This window comes from Rutilus rutilus, assembly GCF_951802725.1.
Source record: "Rutilus rutilus genome assembly, chromosome: 20".
NCBI classification, from domain to species: Eukaryota; Metazoa; Chordata; class Actinopteri; order Cypriniformes; family Leuciscidae; genus Rutilus; species Rutilus rutilus.
The window spans coordinates 23,015,464-23,033,649 of NC_140225.1; the positions used below are offsets into that span (position 1 = coordinate 23,015,464).

The 18,186-nt window shown below is 37.2% G+C and overlaps 1 protein-coding gene across 1 annotated transcript in view; it reads right to left on the bottom strand.

The window, feature by feature from the left end:
* Positions 1 to 12,943, bottom strand: part of LOC311279964 (zinc finger matrin-type protein 4) — a 121,695-nt gene extending 108,752 nt beyond the window's left edge. Inside the window, 2 exon segments of the mRNA XM_084391808.1 lie at positions 12,764 to 12,768; positions 12,771 to 12,943. Coding sequence (XP_084247934.1) covers positions 12,764 to 12,768; positions 12,771 to 12,825 — 60 coding nt within the window. The 5' untranslated portion in view covers positions 12,826 to 12,943.
* Positions 12,944 to 18,186: the final 5,243 nt, after the last annotated feature.

The following is an 18,186-nucleotide window of genomic DNA, read 5'->3' on the forward strand; positions in this document are numbered from 1 at the left end:
CCTAAAGTAGGCTATAACATGTGACAACCATTAACAAAATCAGCCGAAAATCAAAAAATGTCTCAAACGTCATAATGCTAGGGTCTCGAGACTAGACAGCAACTTGGTTTAGGCTTTTAAAAATGCGATGCGATGATCATGGAAAACAAGTGTGACTCCTAAAGCCATTTTTTTTAAATGTCCATTCAATGCTTTACTCATCTGTCTTCAAAATGTATATTATTATTTGAATTTGGGAACTTTTCTCAACAAGCAATATGCCATTATTTGCGATTAATTAATCGGTAGGCTATGTTATGTAAATGTACACAGGGCTCGAAATTAACTTTTTTACTTGGTAGCACTGGTGCTCCCAACTTCAAAAAGTTAGGAGCACCAGCAAAAATTTAGGAGCACCCACCAAAAATTAAGGAGCACCACAACTACAAATTATATATTAACAGATTTTATTTCATCCTGTGGCCAAGATTTTAAATTTGGTCTTCTGGCTCTATATCATCTCACCCCGATGATATTGGCACATGATTTGTCATTTGACATAAATTTAGTGAAGGCAAGCTCTTCTTTGGCGATTGTGTATGCGGTGTTGTATTCATAGACAGTATGGTTATATTTGACGTATCCTGCTGATTAAAAGCCTTAATAATCGAACCTGATGAACCTGATTTGTTTGCCACACACCTGTCCCTGCATTTTTTGCTTGGCACTTGGCACTCTATTGCTATTAATATGCTGTATTAATCTTTGTTAATCTTAGTTAAAAAAAATACAGCTGTTCATTGTTCATTAATGTTACTTCACAGTGCATTAACTAGGTTAACAAATAAAAAATAATAATAATTCAATAATGTAGGCTATTAGTAGCCCAAATGTTGAAATTAACATTAACAATGGTTAACAAATTAACAAAGTGCAGTTTATTAATAGTACATGTTAACTGTGTTAACTAGAATTTAATAAGTGGAACATTATTGTAAAGTGGTACCGATTTACACCGATTCAAACGTCTCGTGAGTGTTTTGGACAGATCAGTTGTTTTAACCATTCATTAAAGTGAATCGGTTCAAATGAGTCATTAGTTCGCGAATCGGACGTGTCATTAGTGGACGTGTAGCATACGGCAAGCGTTGTGTGATTATCCCGGTAGTTTATTTTTTAGCACAATTCACACTCCACGGTAATTTAGGAGAAAAAAATCTCCGAATGCTCCACGTGAAACTTCGGTCTTCCACCCTTTTTCTATCGTGTCAAATGATTTTGATTAATATGCGCGAGGGAGAGAGAGCAAGACAGCGCGCGCGCGGCCGGAGCTTTCTCTCGTCAAGCGCAGCAGTCACGCACCGATCAAAAGGCTTTGGCGGCCGCCAAAAAAAATCAATGCAGGAGAAAACCCGGGATTGGTTATATATATAGCGTTGGATAGAATGACGGTCCGGCCATCGCGTATCAGCGCACATAAGGTACACACTGTGAACTAATTTACAAACGTTTTTTAGGGCCCTTTCACACCTGAAAGTCCGCACCAAGGTCCGAACCAAAGTTCATGTTTTGATACATTGTATACATTTGGTTAGTTTTGGTTTGGTTTCACATTGCAATTATGCGAGCGCACTAAAGAACTTTTCATGACGTACTTGCGTCCTGTCGTCATCATCTACATGGCTGCATATTGACATTGATTGGTTTGTAAACGGACGTGCGTCTGACGTCAGCGTGTTGTCAATTCGGCGGGTAACTTTGACAAGAATGAATGAACAGACGCATATTATCGTTGCCACTATGCTGTTATTATTAAGGCATTACTCCCTCCAGCACCAACTATACTCGACGCTAGTCCAAATTCGCCAAATGAACGTCCTCGTTGTGCAAACAAATCATCGCCGGTAGGACGCAGGACAAATGTGTGCGTGTGTGTGTTCGCGCGCGCGCGCGCGAATCAGCTGGAAGAAACGCTGTGGGCAGGACTGACAGATCTGCACATAAATATTCTTCTTCAGTTGTTTATGCTACGCGGGAACCACCGGAACTTCCTGTAAATGGTCCGAAAGTCCGAACCATACAGAAAATGCTTTCACACTAGAAACGAACCAAACCTTTGAACAGTTTGATCCGGACCGAGACCACCTCTTTTCGTCGGACCAAATTTCGTCTGTTTGGTCCGGACCGTGGTCCGGGGGAGGTTTCACACCTGTAATTTTGATTCGGACCAAACTGAAAAGTCCGAAAGTCCGGACCAAACAAGGTAGGTGTGAAAGGGCCCTTAGAGAAATGAAAACAGGTCGCACCACAACCATTATTTGCACTCGCACAAATGCTCCCAAATATATTTTTAGGTCGCACAGATTAAATTTCAGGAGCATATGCGACCAAAATGGTCGCAATTTCGAGCCTTGGGCTGAAAATAGATTAGAAAAATCTGTTGACAGTCCTAGTAAAAATGCAGAAATCTTATGTGACTGATGTGAATGGTTTGAATAACTAGTATTTTAATGTGCATGTATGAATAATGTGAATGTAAATTATTATAAGCCATTAACATTATGGGAATAATTACTTTTTTATAGTAAGATAAGTTATGTTCCTTATAAACTCTGTAGACATCAAATTGAGCTGAAACATTACATTTTATTGGAATGAACTAAAGCCCAAATCCAGAAAGGGACATAGCCTCTTCATTTCAGAAGTCTCCCACTCATCACTACTATAGACAGTCTCGAGTCTTTGACCTTCGGGAGCATTCCACTGTCTTTATACCTGCCAAATTCATCATGCCCATCAGTGGAAGCTCTCTGTGAGATTGGCCATATCTAGCAAAGATGAGAGATGAGAGATGGGGATGGCACAGCAACAAAAGCCTTCAAGCTGGATGAACAACCCCCCACCACAGAGCTACAGCATGTCAGTCCAAATAGGAATCAGAGCCACGAGAAACCCTCTTTCAAGCAGAGAAAGACACCAAAGAACTAATGTCCCTCTGTTAAACTTGCAGCTTAATGTTTTGTGTAGGCTGTTAGTGTGTAGCGCAGATATATTTTCCACGATCTCGTCCATTATTCAGTTTGTGTGCGAGCTATTGCACAAACACCTCCGCTCTCCAGGGTTTTTTTGGTTCATTTCACAATGCCCTGGATACGGTCTGGGGCTAAATGTGGGCTGCAGCTGATATCGGAGCTTCCAAGAAAGGCTTTGAATAAATGCCTATTTACCCCACTTTCAAGATGACAGAGGATTAGCCCTGCTTGCTAAACCCTCTCTAGGAATGATGGGAAGCACACATCAGCTGTATATTAGATACATGCTCTCAAACGATAACGCTGAAAGTCTGTTTATTCATGTATTTCCTAAAGGGAAACCATTAGCACTTTGGCCGAAGGGTTTGTTCATTATTCTGATATATTAATGTCAAAATAAAAAAAACTGAGACAGGAGCTTCTGAGAGGGTCATGCAACCTCAAACCTCGAGATAATACCAATATTGATTTCCATACTCCACACTGACTTCTGTTCACCAAGAGCTGGACGCTCTAAAATGCCACGCTCTTTCTACCACGTCTCTTGAGAGGCAACCTTCAAATCTACGCGCAAGTCAATGTAAGCTGCTTCGCTAACTTCCACCGACTTGGTCACTGAATTAGACCACCCTCCCTTAACAATCCTCCCTCCAAACACATATCAACAAAACCGAACGCTCAAAATGACTGACATGCAGAGGCTGTCTCCAAATCTTCTGACTGGCTGAACAACAGCATCATGAAGTTTTTTTTTTTGACGATGACAGGTGTGATATCTCAGGGCACCAATTTCAGTGATATCTGTCAGGGCATATTTTCTGTGTGATATTCCAGAAGAAAATCACAGCATCTTTGACTATATATTAAAGCTTCTTATTGTTATCATGTGCATTATGAATATGTGTCCTTTTGAGACTCCAGGAGCGCTGTTTACTTCCAACAAAATCTTTTCTGCTTCTTTAAAGTCGCTTTAAAGTGCTCAGTTTAATTTAAAATGACAACTGAGTTTTATTCAAAGTCGCACTCACATCACACTCCTTACAGACAAAATTCCCCAAAAGCAAACTATTATTTATGAGTGTTGCGGTCGTCAGGGACGAGGTGAGGCGAGGACCTAATTTCAGCAGTTTTTATTTAACAAACACACAACAAAGATAATCCAAAGAAGGCAGAAATCCAAACAAGACTGAAATCCAAACAAGAAACACAAATCCAGACAAGGCAGAGGGTGAAAAACAGCTTTACAACTGGGATGTAAAGACCACAACCAACAACAAACTACTGAGGGTCTAACGAGGAACAGGTGAAGGTAATCAATCGCTACGGAAAATAAAAGTCATTAACCGCCAAACAGGGGAAACAAGACAGGAATTGTGACAATTAGAGTTGTTTTGTATTTACTTAATACTTCTTTACATGCAATAATTTACACGAAAGCATTTATTTACATGCTGCATTTATTTACATCTATTTAATCATCTCATCAACTGCTTTATGTATTGATTGTCATGCATTGCTGATAGAAAGTAAAATGCACAGTGAGTTTCATCAGCAAACCAGCGCTGATGTGGTGTTGTATCTATGCAGAACCAAAGCCTGAAACCTTTTTAGACTATACTTTTGCTGCATTGCAAGAACTTCAGGAAATGCAAACTATACACTTTTTATTATCTGCCGGGCACAGGCTTGGACAGATAAAAATAAATAAATAATAAGAATGGTCAGTTATCGTTAAGGATTTATCTTAAGGATTAAAGCAAGATCATACTTAGTTCATATTTGTTTAGCCATAATTAAAGAACAATTAAGATCACTCATTTTCACACATACAGTACCTTGTAAAGAGACTGTCCATTACATTAGGCTGTTATTTTAGAAAGATCTTACACATCTTAATTGAATGTGCTATAATACTAAAATGTCACGAGAATATGGCCTCAGTCAGCAATAAGACCAAAAATAGCCATGAAGCAATAACTGCAAAGATGCATTGCAGTAAAAAACTTCATTCATTTTCTGCTCTTTACTGAGGCACCTTGCCATGCCCTTGTTTGTAAACCTGTCAATCACAGTATTCGTTTTTCCTTCCTCTTTTCACCCCACAAAGCCAAATATACGACTGCCAGGTGCCTGTAAAACCCTCAGTCATGTGCGTCACTTCCTGCTGGGCATTTTGTGAATTTGAGTTTTCCTCATATGAAATTCTTGGAAAGGCATATGGGGATGAACCAGCTATGCCTACGGGACACCAGCATTTGAGGACAGATTCCATGATGTAGTGACAGCAGAAAGACTGCGTCGCCCGCTGGGGTGCTGGCGCATTGGGCTCCTCATGTGCCAGGAAACATGGAGCAGCCCTGAAGCCCCACGTCACTGGCTTTTGCACCCTCATGGTTACCCTTTTCTCATAGGTTAAAGAGAAAATTCACCCACAAATGACTGTACCATTACCGTCACACTTTAGAATATGGTCTAATTTTTGACTATTAACTATGACTTTTTGCCTCAATAAACTCCTAATTACTACTTATTAATAGTTAGTAAGGTAGTTGTTAAGTTTAGGATTTGGGTAGGATTAAGGGATGTAGAATATGGTCATGCAGAATAAGGCATTAATATGTGCTTTATAAGTTCTAATAAACAGCCAATATAATATGCATGCTAGTAATAAGCAACTAGTTAATAGTAAGAATTGGACCCTTAAGTCATTCCAAACCCACATGAATCTCTTTCTTTCCTGGAATAAATGTCCTAATGGAACTCTATTATTATACCCTCATGCTACAACATCGACGCTGTCGTTGAACTTAAATGAATCAACATTGACTGAACTGTCTTGAGCTGAATGATGAAATCTTCATTAGAGCTGCTTTATACACTCTCAGAACAAAAGATAGGAGAAAATCTGTCTGTGGTACCCATCCAAAAGAACACTTTAGGTAATAATATGTGTACTAACATACACTAACATACACATATAAGCTGCTGTACCTTTTTTCTGATAGTGTAGTTGAACTGAGTTTGCTTCATAGCTAACGAACTTTACAACATTTACACACTTATTGAACTAATTAGAGCTAAATAATGACACTTTTGTCTTTTTAGAGCTGCTTCATAATTTCATAAACTTTGAAAACATTAATACTATTATTTTCTTGTTGCCTACAGTTAAGCTGTCTTGAAACAATCTGTATTGTATAAAGTGCTAAATAAATAACTCAATACAAATGTATTAATATAACACTTTTACAACTATAAAAATGGACCAAAGTGCAGTATATAAAATAGCATAAAAATCTAGCTGTACATAAAATAACAACTTAAACAACAACAAAAGTCATATCATCCATCACATAAGTAAATGTGACTTGACTCGACAATATGTTTATATATATTATATATATATATATTATTATTATTATTTTTATTTTTTTTTAGTTCAAATTGCTGTTCACTATTAATAAATGGAAAATTTGGCTGCATTACTTCTTTTGTTTTGCAAAGTCATTTGAAACAACATAAGGATGAGTAAATAATAACATCATTTTATTTATTGAGTTATTCCCTTATGCATTCGGCCGTTTCAAAGAGATAAATCAGGGCTTTTTCTTCATTTTTCATTCCCTTTTTAGTGTTTGCTACTCAAATTTCTAGAAGAACAAAGCAATGTCCTTTTCCTCCAGCAGCAGTGGTGTGGCTTACCTTGAGGTAATATCATTAAAAGCGTAAACAAAACATTAGAGAGAGAGAGATATGGAAAGAGAACAAACAAAATCCTGTAACAAAGGCAGACTCGCATTCCTTTCATCCAGTTGGTGCGTTCACACCAGAGCATGCGGTCTATGACTCAAAGCAGTATGAGCTGCAGCTCTCATTGGACATCTGAAGCATGAGTGACGAAAGACAGATAACATACAGAGCCGTCACCCCAGTCACACGAGGGAGATCACAGCCAAAGCATGAGTATCTGAAGACTCAAACTCAAAATATACTAGTTGTGCGCTTTTACTTTCCTACTGTGTGAGGCTATGCATTATTCTATATCATTTATATCACAGTGCAATTCATTTTATACAAAAGTGTCACTAGCTGTGTTTCCATTCAATGTTGCGAATTTAACATATGCGCAAAATGAGAATATTGCATAAAACATTTGCGAATAAAGCACCGTTTCCATCCAGTGAGGCAAAGAGAACAAAATCGCCACTTCCTGATAAACTGGCTCTAAATATCAATAAGAAAAATGGAAAAAGCTGCAGTAGAAGCTACTGTATATAATAATTTCCGTATATAATTAATTAGTTGCAACTCGATAATTCTTGCAATAAACGCGATCGTGTTATCTTGCTTTTGGATGCCTGCTCTTTGGGAATGTGTAAAGAATTGTATTTCCATCACAGTTCATGCACATGTTTTCTTATCGGATAAAAATGTATCTGACTCCATTGAGCAAACAAGTTTTTATGCGCATTTTTAGAATTTATGCACATCTTGCCGTTTTCATCCAGCGTTTTTTATGCGATATCCCAAAATGCTGGAAACTGGTGGAATGGTGTAAATTCAGCACATAACATCACATCCAAATGCTGGTGGATACTGACATGTGCTTTAGTGTATATAGCTTATAATAGGAGTGAATTCATTTTGGCTGTTGTGGCCAGTGTAGACACAATGTAACTGTAGGTTGTTTATGCCTGCCTAGCAACATTTAACTTTGTGCAATAATGGCGCCAATAGCCTCGTGGGTAGCGCGCCGACATATAGCGCAGTTGTACCTTCGGCGACTCCACCCCATGCTTCCTGTCTCATCTGCACTGTCCTATCTAATAAAGGCACAAAAACAGAACTTACAAAAAAAACTTATAATATAGAACTTATGTGTATATAGAAACACGCAACCATCTTTAGAAGTTTGTGTTTGAACTCTATATTTTTCAATGGCATCGCTGTCGAAGAGTAATTAGTTGGTGATGTGGATTTACTTATTGTAGAGTTAATGACAGTTATCATGAGCATAGTAATGTTTGAAGCAGATGTCATAACAAATGTCAGAAGACCGGGAAGATTTTAAAAGTGTGGTTCATGCAAATATAAACCGGAAGTGCTGAAAAGGGGCGGGGCTACATAAGGTCTTTAGAATTCAACTGATGTAAGGTCAGACCGACATAAATCTTTGCAAGCATTGGGTATCTTATAGTGGCTTCAATTTGTGGCTCTTCCAGTCATATTTTTTATTCACCGTTTTAAATCTTTTTAACTTTTGCTTTCGCACTGATACTAGACGTATTATTCATCACTTGTAAATAATCTTACATTTTGGTTTACATCCTTGAAGTTCAAAAATAAGTCAAATAAATAACAATGGCGCTTTCATTTTTAAAGTGTTTAAGTCACTAACTAGATTGTCATTAATTGGTTTGGAAAAATGCCATATACTGTACCGTTCAGAAGTTTGGGATCAGATTAATGTTTTTGAAAGAAGCCTCTTCTTCATACTCACCAGGGCTGCATTTATTTGATCAAAAATGCAGTCAAAACAATAATATTGGGAAATATTATGAACATTTTAAAATAACTGTTTTATATTTTATTATATTTAAATGCAATTTATTCCTGTGATGACATCATTGCTCCATCTTCAGTGTCACGTGATCCTTCAGAAATCATTCTAAAATTCTGATTTGCTGCTCAAGAAACATTTCTTATTATTATCAATGTTGAAAGCAATTGGGCTGCTATTTTTTGGAAACCATGATACATTTTTTCAGAATTCTTTGATGTATATAAAGTTCAGAAGAACAGCATTTATTTGAAATAGATTTTTTGTTGTTGTTGTTGTTGTTTTTGTTGTTGTAACATTATAAATGTCTTTAATTCATCCTTGCTGAAATAAGAATATTAGTTACTTTCTAATATTATATATACAGTATATTGTTACCATGCTAAAATCACTTACACTATGATAGATGTTGGTTATACCGCCCCTAGTGGACAAAATGGGTAAACAAATCTCAATGAATTACAAGGAGGATATCAGAGAATATGATAGAGACTTGAAGATGGACTGTTTTGGGGATCGGTAGGCATTGCCGAGTAACATTTACATTTTCTACAGAAAATATGACATAAAATAGATGTAAAATATAAAATAGAAAGCACAAAAAACATGCTTGATGAGCAAGAAAACTCGGTGTCACCTTTAAAGCTCTTGACACACTGGCTCACATTTTCAGCTTATATTCCTGTTATACAGCTTACAGGCACACACACACACACACAAATACAAATGTTACAGTATCTAAATCTTAGTTGCCAAAGGAACTTCAAGCTGAAGCAGGGACAGACTATTTCATATGTCTCTGGTTAACAGGACATTGTCAGAAACCACAAAAAAAGCTCTTCAGCATTATATGATAGCATTAGTTTTAAAATAGATGTTGTTTAATATGCAAGCTCAGATTGCACAATCCAGAAGAAAAGATCAGATCTATCATTCGCACTGGCAACCTGCAGGATTTACAGTCTTTTATTTTCAAATGTCTTTTTTTAATTACATCTATAACAACATATCTCATAACTGTGACATGGGGGGTTTGCATATGATTAGTGTGAAAAATAATTAATGCAGTTCAGGAGATGTACCAAAGATGCGTGCTTTTGGATCGTCATGCCTGTTGCCATGGAGCAGTGTTGAGAAACTAGAGTACATGGTCAGAAGAGCAGCCTGTCTTAGACAAAACAAAAAGGAAAGAAAGAAAGAAAGAAAGAAAGAAAGAAAGAAAGAAAGAAAGAAAGAAAGAAAGAAAGAAAGAAAGAAAGAAAAGAAAAGAAAAGAAAAGAAAAGAAAAGAAAAGAAAAGAAAAGAAAAGAAAAGAAAGAGGCACATAATTATAAATCCCTCTGAGATGGAGCAATTATGTTTATTAGGCAAAAATATGGTATTTAAAGGAGGCCTCATGGGTTTTGACACCAAGCGCATTAAGAATAATTAGGGATACTCAAATCGCTGCTATATCTTAACTTCACTTTTAGCACACAGGGATGGGTCATGGTGGTCATTTTCATAAAACAACCGAATAACAGCCTAATTATCCTTTAACCTACTACAGTAGTTGATATAGAAAATATGTCGTTGTGCACATCCACACAAGCTGCGGGTTTGCGTACACGCATTGCACACACACATATTAAAAGTCTATTTTAGGTCTGTTGTTATTTCTTGCATTGAGTCTCAGCAGGAGAGTCAGTGGCTCACGTATTGCATGGTACAGCAAATCATTTGCTCCATAAACTTCCCCCTGCGCACCAGCACCATATCTATCATTTACCGCTGACGGGTGTCACAGCTGCGAGAGAATCCCTGTTCACCATAGATAAAGCACAGAGGGCACAGGACGAATATATCTTCCTTACTGAGAGCCCAATGCACCTGCCATCCAGAGGTGTAAAGTATTAAACAATACAGCCCCCAAAAAAAGAAGCAGATTTCAGAAGAATGGACTGTTGAACAAAGCATACAGGATGAACCCTACTGTAAATTCTAGTATTGAAATGATACATGATTTCAAGGGATTGTTTACTTACTCATGGAAAACATATTTTTGGTGAATCACAGAAGCTTTGGAGGAGGTGAAAATTCAGTGAATACTTAAAATGTCAGTGTGTTCCTCATAAAAAGTTATTGTTTGACTGATCACTTGCAATATAGCGAACGGATCACATAGACTATTTTATGGTGTTTGTTTGTGTTTTTTGAAGCTTGACTGTGACCTTGTAAAACTACTTGAAAAGTAGTCCTTCAGTTCTCCTTTTGTATTCCACAGAAGAAAGAAAAATAGCATTAGGGTGAGAAAATAATGACAGAATCTTCATTTTTAGGTGACCTCTCCCTTTAACAAATAGAGCTACTCTCATGCATTTTATATGTGATCTATCGTTGCATGCTGTTTTCTTTCACAAATTAGCAGAAAAGGCCAAACCCTTACTCAGCACAATGACACGAAAGATGGGAAACATATGAAGGAACTGGATTAAGAAGTCAAAGAATGTTCAAATGTAAGTGCATTATTGCTCACACGTTCAACCAATCAGAATTCCGGAACTTAGTGTTTGATAATGTTATATGTGAAGAGTTCATATGCAAAAGCCTCTAAGTGCCATCTGAAATTTTCTTCTAGAATGATCATTTTGATCAAGCTCGTATATTTAAGTTCAGTAATTTCACTTAAATTACCATTTAAATTGCCATTTAAGTGAAATTACTGAACTTAAATATACAAGCTTGATAAAAATGATCATTCTATTTCAGATGGCACTTTCAGAACTCTTCATGTATATAACATTATATACAGTTAGTGTACAGTTGAATATTTAAGCATCTGCAAAATTATAATATAAGTCAATTCATGCCTTACTATTAAGCTGCCCAGCCCGTTTTGAATACTAAATAGCACAATGTGAAAGTTTATGGAAATATATCATAGATGAGCATCAGACAGCAGGTCTTACAGGACTTTTCAGACCCGAACCATACAAAACACCCATGGACACACTTCTAATAAATGTCAGTTTAAAAGCAAAAGACAAGGCTGCAGAAACAGGAGTGTTTGAGTTAAAGTATGTAGTGTGTTGTAAATAACACTGTGCATGAAGTGTTGGCAGTATAGTGCACTCTGCTGCGGTCATTATGAATCAAGGTGGCAGAGGTTGAAGGTGTCAGCATGGTTCTATTCTTTCAGTTAGTTTCAAACGGTCATAAAACAGACTTTACAGCACTCTGTCTACATCTGTGATCAATGGTAATGCTCACTTCTTGCTCATTCAATCAAAGGCGGATGAGTCATATTCTGCATCTTGTTAACATGAACATGTTAACAGATTCTGCAGTAACATGACACTGACAGGCAGCTCTTCTGCGGATGCGCTTATAAGAGTTTTAATGGATAAAGATCAATGTAATTTAAACTTTGACAATCTCAGGTTTCTCAACCACTCAGAGTGTATATACTACTTCAACTTCAGTTTACTGCAGTGTCTGGCACTCAGACACACTGGTCTGACACTAGTTTGAAGAAAAACATTAAAAGAAGATGCAAATGATACACTGATGATTGAAAAGTTTGCTCTGAAAAATATCCGAAAAACTTGTTTTCTCTTGCAGTGGTTAAGTATATTGGTTTCAAACACCAAGTTCAAAACAGTTGTAAATAAGGATATTTTAACTTAATTCAACAAAAATTTCAACTGAAAAGTTAACTGTGTTTGCCAGATCATTAGTTTGATATCTCCATTGTTATTATTTTTGTGTCACATATTGTAGCCTACTTTTTAAATGTTGCTATACAGTTAATACTAATAAGTTAATTGTGGAAGATGCCCTTTTTTTTACTTAAAAAAAAAAAAAATTCTTCTCCAATCAGAGTCGAGAAAGAGTAGATTCCCATGGTGGCAACTTAGTGTGACAACATGCCCCGCTGTCAATGTGCGTTCAACGATCTGTATCGCGTTTTTCCTGTGTACGATGAACATCTTAAATAGCTTTTTGTATCCAAGACTCTGAGGTATGTGTAAATACAGATGTTTTCCACATCGATCCAACCCTGAGGAATATTTGCTGAAGTAAAAAGTGTGACAACTAGTCCCATTCTTCCCTATTTCTGTAAATAGCATCACTGTGAGGATCTCCTGCACTGAGTAGCTAAACTCTAACCGGCATCACCATCATCATTAAACTAGTGTGTATCTGAGCATACCTTGAGCTAGATCTGATATGATCTACTGGAATCCGGCAGTCCAGATCCGTGACTGTGATCATCAGCTGGAGTTAGAGAGAGATCGCACCTGTATCCAGCAAACTTCTTCTATTATCTCTCACGGCTCGGTTCGGAGCTCAAGCGGAGATACAGTTTCCACAGAACACTTTGGCGAAAATGTTGTAGAACCAATCCCGACAGTGTTTTATCATAATGTGTGATCCTCGCCGTTAATAAATAAGTGATGGTCGAAGAACGCAGAGAGGAGCGCGCGGCGACGCCATCAAACTGCGCGTAAAGCGAGAGCGAATAGATATAAGAGCGCGGGCACACACGTCAGTAATCCAGAGATACTACTTGCAGAGATATGGATTACACACACACACACACGCGCGCGGGTATCATTCTCGCAGCTCATTTGCTATATCCCGGGCTCCCCTGGTGAGAAGAAACTGTTGGCTAACTAGCCTAGATACTTTATATGGTCTAGTAGATATAGACCTACCTACCATGTTTGTTTTTGTATACCTTGGTAAAGTACATGGTAGCCTACTCCAAAGAATATAATGCCATAAATCATATAGGACCATGGTACGGTTTGTAAGTAACAATGACCATATTTACAGGCACATGATTCACTTGTTTTTTTGTTTTAGTTTTTGACATGTTAAACTGCTATATATGGAAATACTGGAGATACTTTATCTGGCCTTTTTTTTTTTTTTTTTTTGCTGAAACCTAGGTTTTGTTGTTGTTGTTTTAATAAACTAGCCCTCCTTGCTACAAAAATGTGATAAACTTGTAATATCTAATATCACCCACAATTATCGTTGTTTGGACATGTACAGATAAATCAACATTTGCCAGATGTTGTGTTGAGATATCTAAAAACTAAATTTTTATTAAAAAATATTAGTTTATTCGTGGCATACATGACACTTAGTTCTGGAATCAATTACTGCGTTTCTGGTCATAATACAATCAACGCTTTGTGGAAGTGATTTGCATTCATTATTGAGGTTTATTTATAAGAGTTTTTAAAAAAAAATTTAATGAAAATTCCATTTGCTTTTCTATGGTGTTTGCTGAAATTATTTAGATGGTGAAGCTTGACCACCACCATCTTAATAATGTCAAGCAAAAACATGATTGAAATGATTGATGATTTTATATGATTGTCTCCTGATATTTAAATGGCAATTAATAATTAAACCCATGTTTTACCTGATGCCCCACTTTTACTGAACTCACCCTATACTATTTATAGACCGTACAGCTATTATAATCTTGTATACACACATTCACAGGTATCTCCTTCTCTAATTCAGACTCCAAATAAGAAGTGTGACTGCTTCTAAATAAAACTTATTATACAGGCATAAATGTGTTTCTGTCTTCACAGTTTATTAACTCCATATTGAGCCGTCACTGTTTAATCACACAAAATCTGTTCGTGAAATTGTCACGTTTTTCCTGAGCACAAAAGCCTGCGCTGAATCTTAGAAATGAATGTCCTATTATAGTGTCTCAGCAGAAATGACAGCTGCTTTTGTAGAGCATCCAAACATTTCCATCCCATCACAATGCAAGCCAACTCATCCGAGGCGCCTGGTAATCGGTGATGCCGCTGTTCATTTGTCTCAAGTGTCATGTGTAGGACCATATTCTGGCACTGGCAGATGCTCTTCATTGTTTTACTTTTTAACATTGAACTCTGTACATTTGCTCTTCCAGACTCATTTTTAATGTCAAACTGCATAAGATTAGATACAAAATATGGGGGTGTATATTATTTTATAAGATGTCAGACATTAATATTGAGTTTGAAGTCTATATGTAGGGTATAAAATACAGTCATCTGGTCATTATTGCAAAATAATCCATGACAGGGTGATCAGGACCCTAACGTGAAGCAATTGCAACTCAAATATTGATTTAAGTTGTAAAAAGAAAGAAATAAAGTGCTATAAGGCATACAGTGCTATACAGTTGCTGGGGACAACAATAAGTTATTCAGTTCAGCAGTCAATATACAAATATATTTCACTATTGAAACCTGCTGAAGTCGGCTGCGCCCCTGCCTTCGTCTTCAGGCAGGAAATGCAGACCCTCGGATTATGCACTACGGACGGGGCCTATGCCAAAGAACTTTATAAATAATTGCTTGCTGGGCTGTCAATAAATGTATGCTTTGTTACATTATTATTTCTCCCGAGTCTTTCTGGTAGAACTGGATATTGAAGTTGCTCAATAAGCATCATAACAGCGAAAACTGCTATAACTGCTGTTATTGATGATAACTTTTTTTTATATTTACTGAATAAGTAAACTTCATTACAGCAAACTTCCAAGTGTCTTTTCTTAACTGAGACCACAATAATGTTTGTAGGCCAAATCCCGGATGCTAGTTCCATCATCAACCTAGACAATGTTTTTTTTTTTGGGGCTTTTGGTTAAATGCTTGAAATAATGTCTGTGGTAAACACAGATTTTTTTCACGTTTTATTCTACGATATAACATATATTAATAATACCCTCTTGTGGTTGTTTTTTAAAGCTTTACTTGTCTTATAAAAGGAAGTTGCTAACAAGTGGCTAAATGGGACTACAGCCACTAAAGCCTTTTCACTAGTTCGCTTTCACAGCCTTGTTGTGTTAATAATCACACTCTTGCAAACTATTAGAACTTGAACTTTCAGGGAAATATAAGACTGAAAGAGATGTTGGAAGCTTAGTGTGGCAAGCATGGCAGGCTGCGAGGGAACAGAGCGAGGTTGTTGATGCAAGTGTTAATGAGGTCTTGAGTCCCATGGAGAAGCTCTGAAAGGACAAAAGGAGAAGTGACTACAGTGAAGGACAAGAGAGGACCAGGTCTGGACTTTATGTTGGTGTTTTGTTTTAGTTTATGCAGCGGTTGTCCGTGAGGGGCTGGTGCTTTACATTTGTTTTGTTGTTTATATTTATTTCATTATTAAAGTTATGTTTAACGTTCAGCGGTTCCCGCCTCCTCCTTCTCTGAACTTGAACATTGTTACAGTAGTGCTGAAACCCGGGATGAAAAAAGAGGAAAGCGCTGTCAAAGAGCCCTCGCCGGTAGGGGTGTAACGATACCCTCATGTTACGATTCGATACATAACTCATGATACAATATTACTGCGATACTCCAAGACATATGATAAAAAGTTAACAAAACTTGATTAAAATGCTACATTTGGTGTTACATTGTGGCTGTAAATGAATAGGCTTAGACGTGGTGCTGGTAACCCAATGCCCCGGGACAATGGTGACAACAAAATAAAAATATTCATTATTCTGAAGCTGAAAATACAGAATTATTTTAGACGAATATGCTTGCACTCTCTGTCACTGACTAGATATATTTAAAATAATGTAGGCCACTTTTTACTGGTAACACAAGACATTTGGCATTATCAGGAGGACATGCATTATTATACATTATATTCAACATTATATATAGTAGTTTAATGTAGTACTGACACTAAAACTCTGTAAACTTGAATTTTTTTCTCACACAGTAATTTTTATTTTGGGTGAACTATACACAATATATATTGTCGCTATCCACGATACATATTGTTGCATTTTTGTATTGTGATATATTGTGACATGAGAGTCTTGGGAACTGAGTGAGTCCTGTGGGCACGAGTGTTAATGAGTCACCTGTGCGCCACACCGGTCTTGAGTCCCACAGAGGAGCTCCGGAAGGATCGTTTTGTTGTTTATTTTAATTTTATATTAAAGTTATGTTTAATGTTTGCCGGTTCCCGCCTCCTTCTTCCCTGAACTTGAACATTGTTACCTTTAGTGATGGTGATGTTGAGGCCATGACTGTGGTGTAGTTCGTTTATAACCTGGTTAGCTTTTGAATTCTGCGGATTGTATTTGCGCTTCAAAATTCATAAAAGTTGTGTTCATTTGTAAAGATTATCACAATGAACAAAATGTGTACAATCATGTGTACAGTGTCTGCTATAATTCAAAAGCCAATGGAAAAATCCTAATGGGTGTTTATCGAGGAAATCAGGGTCATGCTATCTTCCGAGTTGGCCTACAAAAATATGTTATCCTTTCACCTCTCTATTATGCTTGTAGTCCGAAGGCTTCATGAACTATATCAGTTTTATTTTTTTCTTTGTAATTTCTTATATTTGGGTTCAAAAGGGGGGCATGGTAACAGGTTCAAGAGTGTATTTTTTGTGCCAGTATGGTTACCAAAAATGATTGGTTTCACTTTATTTTGATGGTTCCTTTAACACATTCGGTTGACTACAAGTAATGTTGCACCTACATGTCTACTAACTCTCATTAGAGTGTTAGTAGAGTACTAGTAGACTAGGTTAAGGTTAAAATAAGTTGACATGCAGTTGCAAAGATACTGACTAGATAGTCAGAAGAATGTCTGTTGGAGGACCATCACAATAAAAAGTTAGCAGATATTAAGCAGACAGTGTACTGGTACTCTAATGAGAGTTAGTTGACATGTAGTTGCAAAGTTACTTATAGTTAGTAGAATGTTCAAAAGGGACCATCAAAATAAAGTGTTACCAAAGAATTATTATGACGGTTTCCCAAACAATCCATTGAGATGGATACGGTAGAAATATATAACATACTTGCAAAGAAGTATAACGCTTTAAAGCTGAACTGTATGTGTCTGTACACGCATGTTAGTTTGCACCCAGAAATGTCCTTGGCATTTACTCTCTCTGTGTCTCTGAATCAGCAGGGAAGAGGCCGTGTGTCTCTGAGAGTCAGAGGTGGAAGCCAGTCTGTCTGGACAGTGGTTGAAATCCGATGACAGCCGCTGAGAGCAGGTGCTGCCAAATGCCGGCCCGGTGCCGAGACGAGGTCAAACAGGACTCGTTACGCGCTGCTTGTATCCCGCCTTACGTTCCTTAGATCTGATGAGACAAGGATCCAGAAACAGCTCATTAGACTGCAGGAGAGAGATTGAGTTCCAATCCGCTCTCGTTTGGCTTCTAAAACAGTGATCCAGCGTGCTTAATGGACTGAGTGTAATAGCTGCAGGGCTGAAGCACACTACTGTCAAATGCACATATATTTTCATTTTTAGAAGTTTTAGCAAATTACCTCAGTTGATGGCACTTATACCATGGTGCTTCTGTGGCTCAGCTGTTTGTTTATTTTGTGTAGCTGTTACACATTAGTTTAGATTGTTATTTTCAGTGTTGGGGAAAGTTACTTTTAAAAGTAATGCATATTGCGTTCCTCCCTAAAAAAGTAACTTATTGAAAGTAATGTGTTAGCATTGCTTTTTCTCATCTAGGCTGGGCTTACTTGCTTGATTTTTTTTTAATTAATAACAACAACCCCCCAAAAAACATACAAAGTGAAATGAATACGCCTCAGGCTGAAGCAAATGTAAATTCACGCCTGTACAG